Below are 16,040 nucleotides of genomic sequence, written 5' to 3' on the forward strand. Positions count from 1 at the left end.
GGTAAAGATGGACACACGGACCGTACACTGATGGTAAAGATGGACACACGGACCGTACACTGATGGTAAAGATGGACACACGGACCGTACACTGATGGTAAAGATGGACACACGGACCGTACACTGATGGTAAAGATGGACACACGGACCGTACACTGATGGTAAAGATGGACACACGGACCGTACACTGATGGTAAAGATGGACACACGGACCGTACACTGATGGTGAAGATGGACACACGGACCGTACACTGATGGTGAAGATGGACACACAGACCGTACACTGATGGTAAAGATGGACACACGGACCGTACACTGATGACACTGATGGTAAAGATGGACACACAGACCGTACACTGATGGTGAAGATGGACACACGGACCGTACACTGATGACAGAGATGGTAAAGATGGACACACGGACCGTACACTGATGACACAGATGGTAAAGATAGACACACGGACCGTACACTAATGACACATGGATGGTAAAGATGGACACACGGACCGTACACTGATGGTGAAGATGGACACACAGACCGTACACTGATGGTAAAGATGGACACACTGTCCGTACACTGATGGTAAAGATGGACACACGGACCGTACACTGATGGTAAAGATGGACACACGGACCGTACACTGATGGTAAAGATGGACACACGGACCGTACACTGATGGTAAAGATGGACACACGGACCGTACACTGATGGTAAAGATGGACACACGGACCGTACACTGATGGTAAAGATGGACACACGGACCGTACACTGATGGTAAAGATGGACACACGGACTGTACACTGATGGTAAAGATGGACACACGGACCGTACACTGATGGTAAAGATGGACACACGGACCGTACACTGATGGTGAAGATGGACACACGGACCGTACACTGATGGTGAAGATGGACACACGGACCGTACACTGATGGTAAAGATGGACACACGGACCGTACACTGATGGTAAAGATGGACACACGGACTGTACACTGATGGTAAAGATGGACACACGGACCGTACACTGATGGTAAAGATGGACACACGGACCGTACACTGATGGTGAAGATGGACACACGGACCGTACACTGATGGTGAAGATGGACACACGGACCGTACACTGATGGTAAAGATGGACACACGGACCGTACACTGATGGTAAAGATGGACACACGGACCGTACACTGATGTTCCGACACACGGACCGTACACTGATGTTCCGACACACGGACCGTACACTGATGTTCCGACACACGGACCGTACACAGGTTTATCATGTCCGTGTTGTACTGTATACAGAAGTGTGAAGAATGGCCGGCGTTTCTCACGGACCGGTTTCTAGGGCAGGTTTGAAAACACTTCATCCTTTTTTTTTGTGGAGCCCAAAAAACCAGCTGACACATAGAACACGAGCCTGAATGACAAGCGGGGGCAGCAAACGGGATCACGAGGAGGAGGGGGAAGATAATAATGTCCGTGTCACTTATGGCAGTTCTATGGGACCGTATAGACGGGAAGCCCCTCCTAAATGTATCTGTGGGGGCGCCACTAGTCACAGGGGTCCGTTACATCCCAGCACAGCCTGGGCAGGACTGTGCGGGCACATTGCCAATAACAACCTGCCGCCCCTGTACCTGCACACGTGTCCGGATGCCATACTCCTGAGCGCGGCCGGTCAGGGCCAGGAGAAGGGTCGCCACTGGCAGGTAGAGGCACCAGGGCCCTGCACACGGCCCGCACCGCACCATCTTCCCGAACATACGGGCGCTGAGGAGGCGTGGCCTAGAATGGGAAATGCCAATCCATTGCCCCGCCCTCCTCCTGTCATTGGACCGCGACTTGTGAGACGGGACGGGCGCGTGTCGGTGACGTCACTGCAGAGCTTCCCAGTGTTGTGAAGTAGATTGTGCGCGACTCCAGTGCTGGTATCATGGCGGTCCTCCTGGAGACCACCCTGGGGGACATCGTCATAGACCTGTACACAGAGGAGAGGCCGCGAGGTAGATATATATGGGAGCTGTGCACATGATCCGCCATTACTCTGCATACTGAGGTGGACGGTGTAATATTCTGGGCACTGTACACACAGGCAGGCTGCATTGGTCCTCTGTCATGGACATAGCACAGCTGGAAAACGCCTGGCCACAAAGGCAACTGAAAACAGCCCTGGTGGCCAGCTCTTCTCCATACCCTGCGTGCAGCGGGCACCTGCCACCGACTGCATCTGCCACTGACTGCGCCTGCCTGCAGCTGCCACCGACCGCACCTGCCACCGACTGCGCCTGCCTGCAGCTGCCACCGACCGCACCTGCCACCGACTGCGCCTGCCTGCAGCTGCCACTGACTGCACCTGCCACTGACTGCACCTGCCACTGACTGCACCTGCCACTGACTGCACCTGCCACTGACTACACTTGCCACTGATCTCCTGTCACTGCCACTGACTGCACCTGCTACTGATTGCACCTGTCACTGCCACCGACTGCATCGGCCACTGACTACACTTGCCACTGATTTCTACTGCCACTGATCACCTGCCACTGACTGTACCTGAGTCTCACTGCCTCTGACTGCATCTGCTATTGATTGCACCTGTCACTGCCAGTGTCTGCACCTGTCACTGACTGCACCTGCTACTGTCTTAACCTGTCACTGCCTCTGACTGCACCTGCTATTGATTGCACCTGTCACTGCCACTGTCTTAACCTGTCACTGCCACTGACTGCACCTGTTGGGTAGACCATACCAGCTTTAGTACATATGCCACCCAGAAATTGACTTGTAAACTAGCATTAGATAAATGACATGATAAATATGGCGGCAAGTGCCAGAGGCTGCCCAGATCTGGGGACATTTTTGTTTCCTTGTTAGGCTATGTTCACATTAGCGTTGCGTCGGGGGCAGCCGCGGCAACGCATGCGTCATGTGCCCCTATATTTAACATGGGGGCGCATGGACATGCGTTGCTCTTGCTTTTTGTGGCGCATGCGTCACTTTGGCGCAACTGTCAGGGCGCAGAGGACGCTGCATGATGCAGTTTTTTCTGCGCCAAAAATGAAAAAATGAACGCATGCGTCACAAAACGCAAATGTGAACTTAGCCTTAGTCCTCTTTTTTTATTATTATTTTTCCTTCCACATAGCCATGTGAAGGCTTGTTTTTTGCAGAATGAGTTGTGCTTTTTAATGAAACCATTCATTTGTCATATGTGACGTACTGTAAAATGGGAAAAAAATACTAGTGGCGAAATCGCAAAAAAAAACCACAGTTATGTATTTACAGCGTTCGTTTTATGGTGAAATTGACCCGGCAGTATAATTCTCCATGTCTGTACAATTCCAAACATACCAAACATGCAGAGTTTTTGTTTTAAGTGTTGAAAACAATGCAAAAATTACCACTTGGGGTAGATATAATGTTTTGATTGCCTCTCGGTACATCTTTTTTTTGCTGACGGACAAAAACGCAATTCCGGTGTTTTTGATTCTTTTCACTTTCTCGTTATGCTATTTACCGATCGTATTTATTTCATATTTTGATAGATTTGACTTTTACGAATGCAGTTTTCGAGATGTGTTTTATTTTTATTTTATTTAGTTTTATTTCCTCATTTTTAGTGGGAGAAAAGCGGGGTGATATGAAAAAGCACAGTCCCCTAAGAGCACCAGCTAGGGGCTAGCAGACTTCAGGCCATCATGGCAACACATCGGCATCCCACAAATATGTAATGGGAGCACAAAACGGCGCACCCCCCCCCTCCCCACCGCCGGCACGCTGTAAGTGCCGCTGTCACAGATTGACAAGTTAACAGCAGAGCTCCACTCCTGGCTGTTAGTGGCTGTTAGAGACAGTTGATTGCTGATTATCACAACCATCATCTGCCGGCAAAAATGCGGGCTCGACTTACAAGCCTTATTAAAGTCAGGGAAACGGAATAAGACGTATGTCATAAAAGCAGTTAAAAGTATTTTTTCCAATTGTGTTTTTTTCAGAATTTTCACTGCTTGTCATCTATAGCCTCAGTACACTGTCTATTGCTGGCTGCAGAATGAGTTAAATCAGAATCTTTCAATGAGCCAGCTATGATAAAATAAATAATAATAATTTTAATAAAACCCAATTGTAATATAATTTTTTAGCCCCAAAATACATGCATTTAGTTTAAAAAATAATGTCCCTGTAGGTTTAGGTGCAACAGTGGTGGGAAAACATCACTAACCTGATAATTTATTTTCCAATACTTGTCTGTCACTTTTACAAAAGATTAATAAACTTTGAGACTTTTTTTTTTTTTAAATTTAATGCACTTTTTGGGACCTCCCCAAAAATCTTTTGGCTGCTTTTCTACATCCTAAATGTATCACAGTACATAGCAGACTGCAGAACAAGTGAAAACTGTCAAGGCGCTTTTCTGACAGCACAGCTGTAACTAGAACTTTGATTGTAATTCATCTTAGAAGATGGTTCAGGACAGAAGAGATAACATTTCCAACCCTACCATAGTTATTGGATCACTCCTCTATTAAAGGGTTATCAGAACCCCGCTACTGCTATGTTGTTTACTCCATAACTCCTATGGAAGCTACAAAAAACAACCAGCTTGACTGTCCCCGCATTTTGACCACTTGTGGCTCACACATACAGACAAATATTTCTGCCTCGGCTATGAGTTGTGACATTCTGCAGTCTAGTACTGTAGTACATAGAGGCTGTAGAAAGCAAGCCGGGCAACATTTTTAATGAAGCTCTATTACAAAAATACTTTATACATGCATTCAAATAAATAAAAAAATGCTGCATACTAGTTTCCCAATGTGAATGTACCTGTATTTATTGGATTTGCAAAGTCTTTTTGTTTTGTAATGTATATTCTTTTTCTTTTGTAGCTTGCTTAAATTTCCTGAAGCTCTGCAAGATAAAATACTACAACTACTGTCTCATCCACAATGTGCAAGTCAGTATTTCTATGACTAATATCGTATATATTGAGAAAAATTGCTGAGATACATTTAGTAGCACTGACAAACAGCAGATCTTGCCCCCCAGATGTAATTATAGAGTAGCGTGTGCCATGGTAGGGTGGTTTCACATTTGCGGTTTTTTTTTTTTTGCGTTTTGCGGTAAAGAACGCAAAAAAAGCATGCGTTTTTCCCCTATACTTAACATTAAAAACGCATGCGTTTTTTTGCATGCGTTTTGACGCGTTTTTGCAACGCATGCGTTTTGTTGCAGAAATGCAACATGTAGTAATTTTAGCGGCGTTTAGCGGCATTTTTTTGCCGCGAAAAAAACGCATGCGTTTTTTCGCGGTAAAAAAACCCATTGATGTCTATGTAAACGCATGCGTTTTTAAGCACATGCGTTTGCATGCGTTTAAAAACGCATGCGTTTTTATAGAAAAACACAAGAATACACACTTATAAGCCATCCCCCAACCCTAACCCTAAAACATAAACTGTAACACAAACTCTAACCCTAACCTTAGGGATCCTAACCCTAACACAAACCCTAGCCCTAACCCTAAAACACAAACTGTAACACAAACTGTAACACAAACTGTAACACAAACTCTAACCCTAGGGATCCTAACCCTTAGGGTTAGGATCCCTTAGGGTTACGGTTAGAGTTAGGGTTTGTGTTAGGGTTAGGATCCCTAGGGTTAGGATCCCTAGGGTTAGGGTTTGTGTTAGGGTTAGGATCCCTAGGGTTACCCTAACCCTAAGTATTTATGTTTATAGTGGGTTTTCTAGTTGATTTTGATGATTGTCAGCTGTCACACACTTCTCATCATGCGTTTCAAAAACGCAAACGCAGGGAAAAACGCGTTTTTGCACCAAATGCGTTTGCGTTTAAAACGCTGCGTTTTAAAACGCAAGTGTGAAACCAGCCTTAGCTACTGAACTACACCAGATTGTAGCCAGCATAGGCAAAATAACATTCTTAAAAGATGACTGGTCACCTATTTACATACTGGACAACAAACAAGTGACTGATCCTTTATATAAGGATCAATTATATGTGTCATAAGGTCTAAAAATGCTGAATCATTGGAGTTCGTCTATGTAAGGTTAGGCGTGCTTTTTAAAGGGTTGTCCACTACTTAGATTATGATGAGCTATTCTTAGGATCGTAATCAGTATCCGATTGATGGGGGTCCAAAATTCAGAACCCAAAACCCATCACAGTACAGCTGTGTAGTGTCTACCGCAGCTTATCTCCTATTCACTTCACTTAGGAACTGAATTTTCTCTAGTAACCTTCCACGACGGCATACGGAGGTTGCCTCTTTGCCCTAATGGGGAACAGGAAATGGAGAGGTTAAAAGGCCCTCCCACCTCCCTCTCACCAGTGTCTTTCCTGTTCCCCATGGGACAGGAGAGGTTTACTTCGTATGCAGTGGGGCCGGTAACTACTGCTATGCAGGCTCTGCCTAAAAATTATAACCGGGCAGCATGGGGTCGTTTCTTACCTCCCCTTCCCGCTTATGCTGCTCCCGTCGCGCCGCGCTGCGGTGTCCTCGGGACCTGGTCCTAGCCTTCCCGCGCCCCCGTGAGGGCAAAGCAGGCTAGTGTTCCTATCCGGAGTCCTCCTGGAGCTCTCCGGTGTCCTCTCCTCCACATGCCGCTGGCAACCCGGAAGTGAGCGCGCGCGTCACTTCCGGTCTTCTCTGGGCGCCTAGAGACACTTCCGCCGGCGGCATCTCGTGCAGGACGGCGTCCTCCACCCTGGGCCATGGAGGGGAGGAGGAATTCCAATCGCTGGGGGCTGGGACATGCCTTAGAGCATAAAACCTGCCAGAAGACGTCGCAGGTAAGACTATCCTATCATGGAGAGCAGTACCTGCCCTGCACTTGCAGAGCCCAGCGCTGCCCCTGCCACAGTAAGTGTTGCAGGGACAAGGGGTCCTTAGATGGTATTTTTGGGATATTACTATTAGCATGACTCCCTCTCCCCTCTCATTGCAGGGAGAAAAGTCTACCCCCAAAACTACTACAAAAAAGAAGTGTGCCATCTGTAACGTTAAGCTGCCACCAACTTGGGAGAAAAAACTCTGCAAGACCTGTACTGACAAGATTGTCAGGGCAGAGCAACCTTCTTTATTAGAAGAAATACGCTCCTTGGTCAAACAAGAGGTGCAATCCTCCCTAGCGGCCTTTACCCCCCCACCCCCACAGCCACCCTCCCCAGCTAAAAAAAGGAAAATCCAGGAGGAGGATTCTGAATCCGAATCAGACCTCTCCTATGCCTCATCCTCGGGTAGACGGGAGGAACCTACGTCCCCTATAACCTCTGAAGTTCGGAAATACCTTTTCTCTTCAGAATGGGTTGAGGATTTAGTAGCTGCTGTACGCAGTACTATGGGGCTGGAGGAAGAGCCAGAACCACAGTCCATACAGGACCAGATGTTTGGCGGTATATCCAAGGGTAAACGGGTGGGGTTCCCGATCCACTCAAATATATCTGATATGATCGATCAAGAGTGGGAACTTCCTGAAAAACGTCTCAGTACTCCATCTGAGATGAAGCATAGATTCCCCTTAGAAGGAGATCTGACTAAATGGGATGTTCCGAAAGTTGATTCACAGGTGGCAAGAGTGGCTAAAAGAACGGCTCTTCCATTCGAAGACTCGTCTCAATTGAAAGACCCGATGGACAGAAAAATTGAAAGTCTGTTAAAAAAATCGTGGGAAACCTCCTCGGTAGCCCTCAAAGCCAACATTGCTTCAACCTGCGTGGCTAGAGCACTTTTTCGTTGGTTAGGTGAACTAGAATCTCATATATCCCAAGGTACATCTAGGGCTGAATTATTGGAATCACTACCCAGTCTCCTTAGAGCCACGGGTTTCCTAGCAGACTCTTCTATGGAAACCATCAGAGTTGCTGCCAGGTCATTAGTACAGACCAATTCGGCTAGAAGGGCGCTTTGGTTAAAAATGTGGTCTGGTGACATCACCTCCAAGGCTAAATTATGCGCCATACCATTTAAAGGTAATTATGTCTTCGGACCTTCCCTGGATGACATCTTGGAGAAGGCAACCGATAAAAAGAAAGCCCTCCCAGAGCAAAAAACTCCCAAAAAGAAGTTTTTTCGTCCCTTTCAGGGCCAAACCTCTCAGAGAGGGAAAGGCAAGTCTGGGAGATGGAGTTACCCGAAGGGAGGCGGGAGAAACATCCTTATCCCTCAGCAACAGCAGCAGCAGTCTCAACAAGAGAAGCGGTGACTTCGACCCGGTGGGGGGGAGACTCTCAGATTTTATTTCCCAGTGGCAAAAAATTACCAATTGCTCCTGGGTCCTCAAGGTCATCGAAGAGGGTCTTCTAATAGAACTCATCTCCTCTCCCCCACGGGGTCTAAAAATCACCTCCCTTCCCTCCATGAAAGACCAGTCCACTCTAGAGTCGGGTCTCAGGACCCTGAAGATGTCAAATGTGATATCACAGGTTCCGGAATCAGAGAAGGATCGGGGACACTACTCTCGTCTATTTCTGGTTCCCAAACCATCGGGCGAGTCCCGTATTATTATAAATCTGAAGAGCCTCAACCGGCATGTCAAATACCGGAAATTCAAGATGGAATCAGTGAAAAATGCGATTCCCTTGATAAGCCCGCACTCCTACATGGCCACTATCGATTTGAAAGATGCTTACTTTCACATCCCCATTCATCAGAGGCATCGCCAATATCTCAAGTTTGCAGTGCAGAAGGGACATATGATAGAACACTATCAGTTCAACGTCCTTCCATTTGGGATCTCCTCTGCTCCAAGAGTTTTTTCCAAAGTAATGGGGGAAGTAGTCTCCTTCATCCGGAGGCAAGGCGTCTGTATAGTGCCATACCTAGACGACCTTTTATTAGTGGCTCCCACCAAACAATCTCTGGAGTCTCATGTATCAAAGACCCTCGATATTCTGACATCTCTGGGATGGGTGCCGAATGTAGAGAAATCTCACCTACGACCCTCCAAATGCAGAAAATTCCTGGGAGTTCTTCTGGACTCTGCAAGACAAATGTCCTTCCTCCCTTTGGAACATCGTCTAACTCTACTATCAAAAGTCAAGATGTTCAGAGACACCAGATCTCCTACAATCAGAGAAGGCATGTCTCTACTAGGATCGATGACAGCTTGCATCCAATCGGTACCCTGGGCCCAAGCCCATTCCAGGATTCTTCAGGCACATATCCTACAGAATTGGAATGGTCAGCCCAGTTCTTTGAACAGGAGACTATACACACCGGGCTGTGTCAAGGCCTCTCTGGCATGGTGGATGACTCCGAAAAATTTACAAAAAGGAGTCAGTTGGTCTCAGATTCCTCTGACTACGGTCACAACAGATGCCAGCAAAAGAGGCTGGGGGGCCATGATAAATCACACACCTCTCCAAGGGCTCTGGGATCAATCGACGAGCAGAAAATCATCCAACTACAGAGAGCTAAAAGCTGTAGAGGAAGCCCTCCTGATGTGGGGTCATCTTATCAAGGGACATCATGTCCGAATATATTCAGACAATGTGACCACGGTGGCTCACATCAGACATCAGGGCAGTTCAAAAAACAACAACCTGAAGAAACTATCTGCCAGAATATGTTCCTGGGCAGAAAGACATCTGTTATCCCTGACAGCAGTTCACCTGAAAGGCTCATCCAACACTCAGGCGGATTATCTAAGCCGTCAGGACATTCACCCTGGGGAATGGGGTTTGAGCAACCAAAGTTTCGAAATGCTGGTGGACAAATGGGGTCTTCCAGAAATCGACCTTTTTGCATCTCGGCAAAATGCGAAAGTCGAAGCATTCTTCTCCCTAAACCCCAGAGACGGCTCCAGAGGAGTGGATGCATTGGCCCAGGAATGGAATTTTCGACTGGCATATGCGTTTCCACCAATTCCGTTATTGGCAAAGGTCTTGCAGAAGATTCGGGAAGAACGTACACCAACTATATTGGTAGCTCCTTTGTGACCAAAGAGGAGTTGGTACAACCTGATTGTGGAATTACAAGTGGATGGGCCATTCCAGTTTCCGATGGAAGAAAATCTTCTCTCTCAAGGACCAATACATCTCCTAGACGTCCACAAATGGAATCTGGCGGCATGGCTACTGAAGCCCAGGTGTTGAGAGCCAAAGGACTATCAGAAGCAGTGGTTTCCACACTTCAAAAATCAAGGAAACCGGTGACCATTGCTATATATAATAAAATCTGGAAGAAATTTTCATCCTTTTGTCTTCCCGAAGTACCAGATCCTCTTAATCCAAATCTGTCGCAAATTCTAGATTTTTTACAAAAAGACCTAGAAATAGGCCTCAGGCCGAGTACCTTAAAAGTACAAGTTTCCGCACTCAGTTCAATATTTGACCAGGATCTGGCAAATCATCGCTGGATTAAGAGGTTCATGACATCAGCCTCTAGGATGAATCCTAAAAAACAAATAACAGTACCTTTATGGGACCTGAACCTGGTATTACAAGGACTTACAGGTGCACCCTTTGAACCATTATCCTCCTGCTCGCAGAAAAATCTGATTTATAAAACAATTTTTCTAGTGGCCATTACCTCAGCAAGGAGGGTAGGAGAATTACAGGCTCTCTCAATGAGAGAACCATATTTGTCTATCCGTGATGACTCTATAATACTGCGCCTTGACCCCTCTTTTCTTCCAAAGGTCGTATCAGATTTCCACCGCTCTCAGGAAATCATTTTACCTTCTTTTTGCCAGAATCCAACAAATCCAAAAGAAGAGAAATTTCATACTCTGGATGTCAGACGCATTGTATTATTTTACCTAGAGCAGACCAGCTCGTACAGAATTGATCAGAATCTGTTTGTCCATCCATCAGGACAAAATAAAGGAAAGAAAGTAGCAAAAAGCACTATTGCCAACTGGATAAAGAAAGCAATAGCAGAAGCATATCTCGCTCAAGATAAAACTCCTCCAGTAGGAATCAAGGCTCATTCGACTAGATCAACCTCAGTCTCTTGGGCAGAAAGAGCAGGTGCATCAACAGAGCAAATCTGCAGGGCAGCCACGTGGTCTTCGTTGCATACTTTCACCAGACATTACAGACTAGACGTAATGTCCAACAAGGATTTAGTCTTCGGCCGGAAAGTTCTCCAGGCTGTTGTCCCTCCCTAGCGCCAATATTAGTTGGTATTCCTCCGTATGACGTCGTGGAAGGTTACTAGAGAAAATAGAATTATTCTTACCGTTAATTCGGTTTCTAGGAACCTTCCACGACGGCGCTAGTTCCCTCCCTATATACTCCTGGATTAAAATCTGGGATTTAAGGTAAACCGGTGCTATGGTTTTCAGTTATAAGTCACTGGTGAGAGGGAGGTGGGAGGGCCTTTTAACCTCTCCATTTCCTGTTCCCCATTAGGGCAAAGAGGCAACCTCCGTATGCCGTCGTGGAAGGTTCCTAGAAACCGAATTAACGGTAAGAATAATTCTATTTTTTTGTCCAGAAAAACAGCTTCCATTCCAGTCGTACATTTAGGACCATGTAGCTCCCAAACACATGACCGGTTGACCATGTTATGAAACAGAAGCTGCCGTAGATTGCAGATTTGATCAGTATTTCCTATTACTATTCATAAGTAAAACAAGGAAAAGAGCCTACACAGAAGGGAAATAAAACCAAACAATTTGTTTTATCTATTTTTCTTTCATCCACTTTTGATGTTGGCTTTAAAATATTGATACAAAATACTGACCCAAATCTGCAGTGTGTGCATGAGGCTTCCAGTTCTATCATTATCTGAGCATTTCTAACGCATGGTCATAGAGAGGGTGCTGGTAACGCAGTGATATTCAGCTGCAAGAACAAAAGAACTTCCCAAATAACATGTTTGTTGGATATGGGATAGAATTGCCCAGTGTCATTGGGCCTTTGACATAGTACTGTCTGATCTTCAATCTGATGTATTTTCTTCCTTAGAGAGATTTTATCATACAAACTGGTGACCCTCTGGGAACAGGCAGAGGAGGCGAGTCAATCTTTAGGTATGTACCGGTACTTAATTTTTAATGTTAAACTTGTATGTGCTCTTTACTACTAAAATTCAGAATCACATTATAAGCGTTTAGATTTAAAAAATAAAGGTTTGTCAGAAGAATATATTTCATATCTCCTCTTGAATTGTTCTTTCTATGTATATACAGCGAAGGAAATAAGTATTTGATCCCTTGCTGATTTTGTAAGTTTGCCCACTGACAAAGACATGAACAGTCTATAATTTTAAGGGTAGGGTCATTTTAACATTGAGAGAGAGAATATCAAAAACAAAATCCAGATAATCACATTGTATATATTATATAAATGTATTTGCTTTTTGCAGTGAGAACTGAGTATTTGATCCCTCTGGCTAACAAGAAATAATACTTGGTGACAAAACCCTTGTTGGCAAGCACAGCAGTCAGACTTTTTTGTAGTTGATGATGAGGTTTGCGCACATGTCAGGAGGAATTTTGGTCCACACCTCTTTGCAGATTATCTCTAAATCATTAAGACTTTAAGGCTGTCGCTTGGCAATTTGGAGCTTCAACTACCTCCATAAGTTTTCTATGGGATTAAGGTCTGGAGACTGGCTAGGCCACTCCATGACCTTAATGTGCTTCTTTTTGAGCCACTCCTTTGTTGTTTTCGGTCATTGACTTGCTGGAAAACCCAGCCATGACCCATTTTTATTGTCCTGGTGGAGGGAAGGAAGTTGTCACTCAGGATTTTACAGTACATGGCTCCATCCATTCTCCTATTGATGCAGTGAAATAGCCCTGTGCCCTTAGCAGAGAAACACCCCATAACATAATGTTTCCGCCTCCATGCTTGACAGTGGGGACGGTATTCTTTGGGTCATAGACAGCATTTCTCTTCCTCCAAACACAGCGATAAGTTAATGCCAAAGAGCTCAATGTTTGTCTCCTCTGACCACAGCACCTTCTCCCAATCACTCACAGAATCATCCAGGCGTTCATTGGCAAACTTCAGACGGGCCTGCACATGTGCCTTCTTGAGCAGGGAGACCTTGCAGGCACTGCAGGATTTTAAACCTTTGCGGCGTAATGTGTTACCAATGGTTTTCTTGGTGACTGTGGTCCCAGCTGCCTTGAAATCATTAACAAGTTCCCCACGTGTAATTCTAGGCTGATATTTCACCTTCCTTATGATCAAGGATACCCCACGAGGTGAGATTTTGCATGGTGCCCCAGATCGATGTCGACTGACAGGCATTTTGTATTTCTTCCATTTTCTTACTATTGCACTGTTGTCTTCTTCTCATCCAGCATCTTACTTATGGTTTTGTAGCCCATTCTAGCTTTGTGCATGCCCATGTTGTGGAGGTTAGAGTCTGACTGATTACTTGAGTCTGTGGACAGGAGTTTTTTTTTTTTTATAAAGGTGACTATGTAAGACAGCTGTCTTTAATGCAGGTAACGAGTTGATTAGGAGTGTCTGACTGGTCTGTAGGAGCCAGAACTCTTAACCCCTTTCTGACCTCGGATGGGATGTACTATCCCATCCGAGGTCAGAAAGGGGTTAAGAGTTCTGGCTCCGAGGTCAGAAGCCCCTCTTTGATGCGGGCTCCGGCGGTGAGCCCGCATCAAAGCCAGGACATGTCAGCTGTTTTGAACAGCTGACATGTGCCCGTAATAGGCGCGGGCAGAATCGCGATCTGCCCGCACCTATTAACTAGTTAAATGCCGCTGTCAAACGCAGACAGCGGCATTTAACTACCGCATTCGGCCGGAAATGACGGCATCGCCGACCCCCGTCACATGATCGGAGGTCGGCGATGCTTCAGTATTGTAACCATAGAGGTCCTTGAGACCTCTATAGTTACTGATCGCCGATAGCTGTGAGCGCCACCCTGTGGTCGGCGCTCACAGCACACCTGATTTTCTGCTACATAGCAGCGAACAGCAGATCACTGCTATGTAGCAGAGGCTATCGTGCTGTGCCTGCTTCTAGCCTCCCATGGAGGCTATTGAAGCATGGCAAAAGTTAAAAAAAAAAAAGTTAAAAAAAAGATGTGAAAAAAATAAAAAAAATATAAAAGTTTAAATCACCCCCCTTTCGCCCCAATCAAAATAAATCAATAAAAAAAAAATCAAATCTACACATATTTGGTATCACCGCGTTCAGAATCGCCCGATCTATCAATTAAAAAAAAGCATTAATCTGATCGCTAAACGGCGTAGCGAGAAAAAAATTCGAAACGCCAGAATTATGTTTTTTTGGTCGCCGCGACATTGCATTAAAATGCAATAACGGGCGATCAAAAGAACGTATCTGCACCAAAGTGCTATCATTAATAACGTCATCTCGGCATGCAAAAAAAAAAGCCCTCAACCGACCCCAGATCATGAAAAATGGAGACGCTACGAGTATCGGAAAATCGCGCAATTTTTTTTTTTTTTAAGCAAAGTTTGGAATTTTTTTTCACCACTTAGGTCAAAAATAACCTAGTCAAGTTAGGTGTCTATGAACTCGTAATGACCTGGAGAATCATAATGGTAGGTCAGTTTTTGCATTTAGTGAACCTAGCAAAAAAGCCAAACAAAAAACAAGTGTGTGATTGCACTTTTTTTTGCAATTTCACCGCACTTGGAATTTTTTTCCCGTTTTCTAGTACACGACATGCTAAAACCAATGATGTCGTTCAAAAATACAACTCGTCCCGCAAAAAATAAGCCCTCACATGGCCAAATTGACGGAAAAATAAAAAAGTTATCGCTCTGGGAAGGAGGGGAGCGAAAAACAAACACGGAAAAACAAAAAATCCCAAGGTCATGAAGGGGTTAAAGGTTGGTAGGGGATCAAATACTTATTTCTCACTGCAAAATGCAAATAAATTTATATAATTTATACAATGGAATTTTCTGGATTTTATTTTTGATATTCTATCTCTCAATATTAAAATTAACTTACCCTTAAAATTATAGACTGTTCATGTATTTGTCAGTGGGCAACTTACAAAATCAGCAAGGTATCAAATACTTATTTCCTTCATTGTAGTCTAGCTGGCTTTTTTTTTTTTTTTTACTCTGTTTAGGCCCATCATACACAACTTATCATTTGCATTTTGTTTTTTAAGTCCCTTTTTTTACTTGTGGCATTCATTGATGTTCTTTGTGTCAAATACTTCAAAGTGGCCCACGGGTCTTATGAATTTTGAGCAAAAACAAAAATGGTCCATTTTTTTTTTTCTTTTACCTTATTTTAAAGCAAAAAATTCACCTGTTATTTAAAAAATATCCATAAAATGGTCAAAAAATTTAGACTTGCATTAAAAGGATTGGAGTACATTTGCGCAAAGATGTTGCAGCTATTTTAAAAGTCGGAATTGATGAATCGGTTGACAGCATCTAGAAATCCCTAACCCTGTCCACTGTGGCAAATATAAAAAACAAAAAAAACCATTCACATACATTAAATTAAATGTAAATGAAAAACTTTAAATACTAGACAAAAAGGCACAATAATGAATCCGTCCCAAAGAGTATTTGCTTTTATATGTAGGATTGTTTTGGTGTCGTACATTAGTGTGGGGAGTTATTTTCCTTATTATCTGACTGCTTACCTATTATTTCAGTAAGTTGTATGGAGACCAAGCATGTTATTTTGAACCTGAAAAAGTGCCAAGAATAAAACACAAGAAGCTGGGAACTGTGTCGATGGTGAACAATGGCAATGATCAGCACGGATCACAGGTTAGAAGGGAGATCCTATATAACGTAACTCCATTATATCCAATTGACTGGTAATGGAGAAGATATAGAACTTGTACGCAAAGCAGATTCTTCCCTTTTATTTAATGGTATTTGCTCTGGTTTAGCTCCAAAATAGGTTGGTGTGAACAGAATTCTTAAGCCTTGTTCCCACACATTCCGGGGCCATATACTTTCTGCTTAGAATAGGCCTAAAAAATGCAGGAAATATTTTACTTAGAGCAGGGCTGCAAAACCTTGTCTGGGCCAAGGGGCCACATTGTCTCGTTGAATGACTTCCAAGAGCCACAGTAAAACCTAAAGGGAATATGTCAGTA

General features: G+C 44.5%; 2 protein-coding genes across 3 annotated transcripts in view; one reads left to right on the forward strand and one right to left on the reverse strand.

The window, feature by feature from the left end:
* GINM1 (glycosylated integral membrane protein 1) overlaps positions 1-1,851 on the reverse strand; it is a 60,363-nt gene extending 58,512 nt beyond the window's left edge. Inside the window, exon 1 of the mRNA XM_069725890.1 lies at positions 1,636-1,851. Within this exon, the coding sequence (XP_069581991.1) occupies positions 1,636-1,761 (126 nt within the window). The 5' untranslated portion in view covers positions 1,762-1,851. The remainder of the gene's footprint in view (positions 1-1,635) is intronic.
* A 13-nt stretch (positions 1,852-1,864) lies between these two features.
* Positions 1,865-16,040, forward strand: part of PPIL4 (peptidylprolyl isomerase like 4) — a 36,905-nt gene continuing 22,729 nt past the window's right edge. For both annotated transcript variants that reach the window (XM_069725887.1, XM_069725889.1), the window contains exons 1-4: positions 1,865-2,001; positions 4,888-4,955; positions 11,933-11,997; positions 15,588-15,705. In XM_069725887.1, the coding sequence (XP_069581988.1) occupies positions 1,932-2,001; positions 4,888-4,955; positions 11,933-11,997; positions 15,588-15,705 (321 nt within the window). In that variant the 5' untranslated portion in view covers positions 1,865-1,931. The remainder of the gene's footprint in view (positions 2,002-4,887; positions 4,956-11,932; positions 11,998-15,587; positions 15,706-16,040) is intronic.

The sequence above is a fragment of the Ranitomeya imitator genome, chromosome 5, assembly GCF_032444005.1.
Source record: "Ranitomeya imitator isolate aRanImi1 chromosome 5, aRanImi1.pri, whole genome shotgun sequence".
Classification (NCBI taxonomy): Eukaryota; Metazoa; Chordata; class Amphibia; order Anura; family Dendrobatidae; genus Ranitomeya; species Ranitomeya imitator.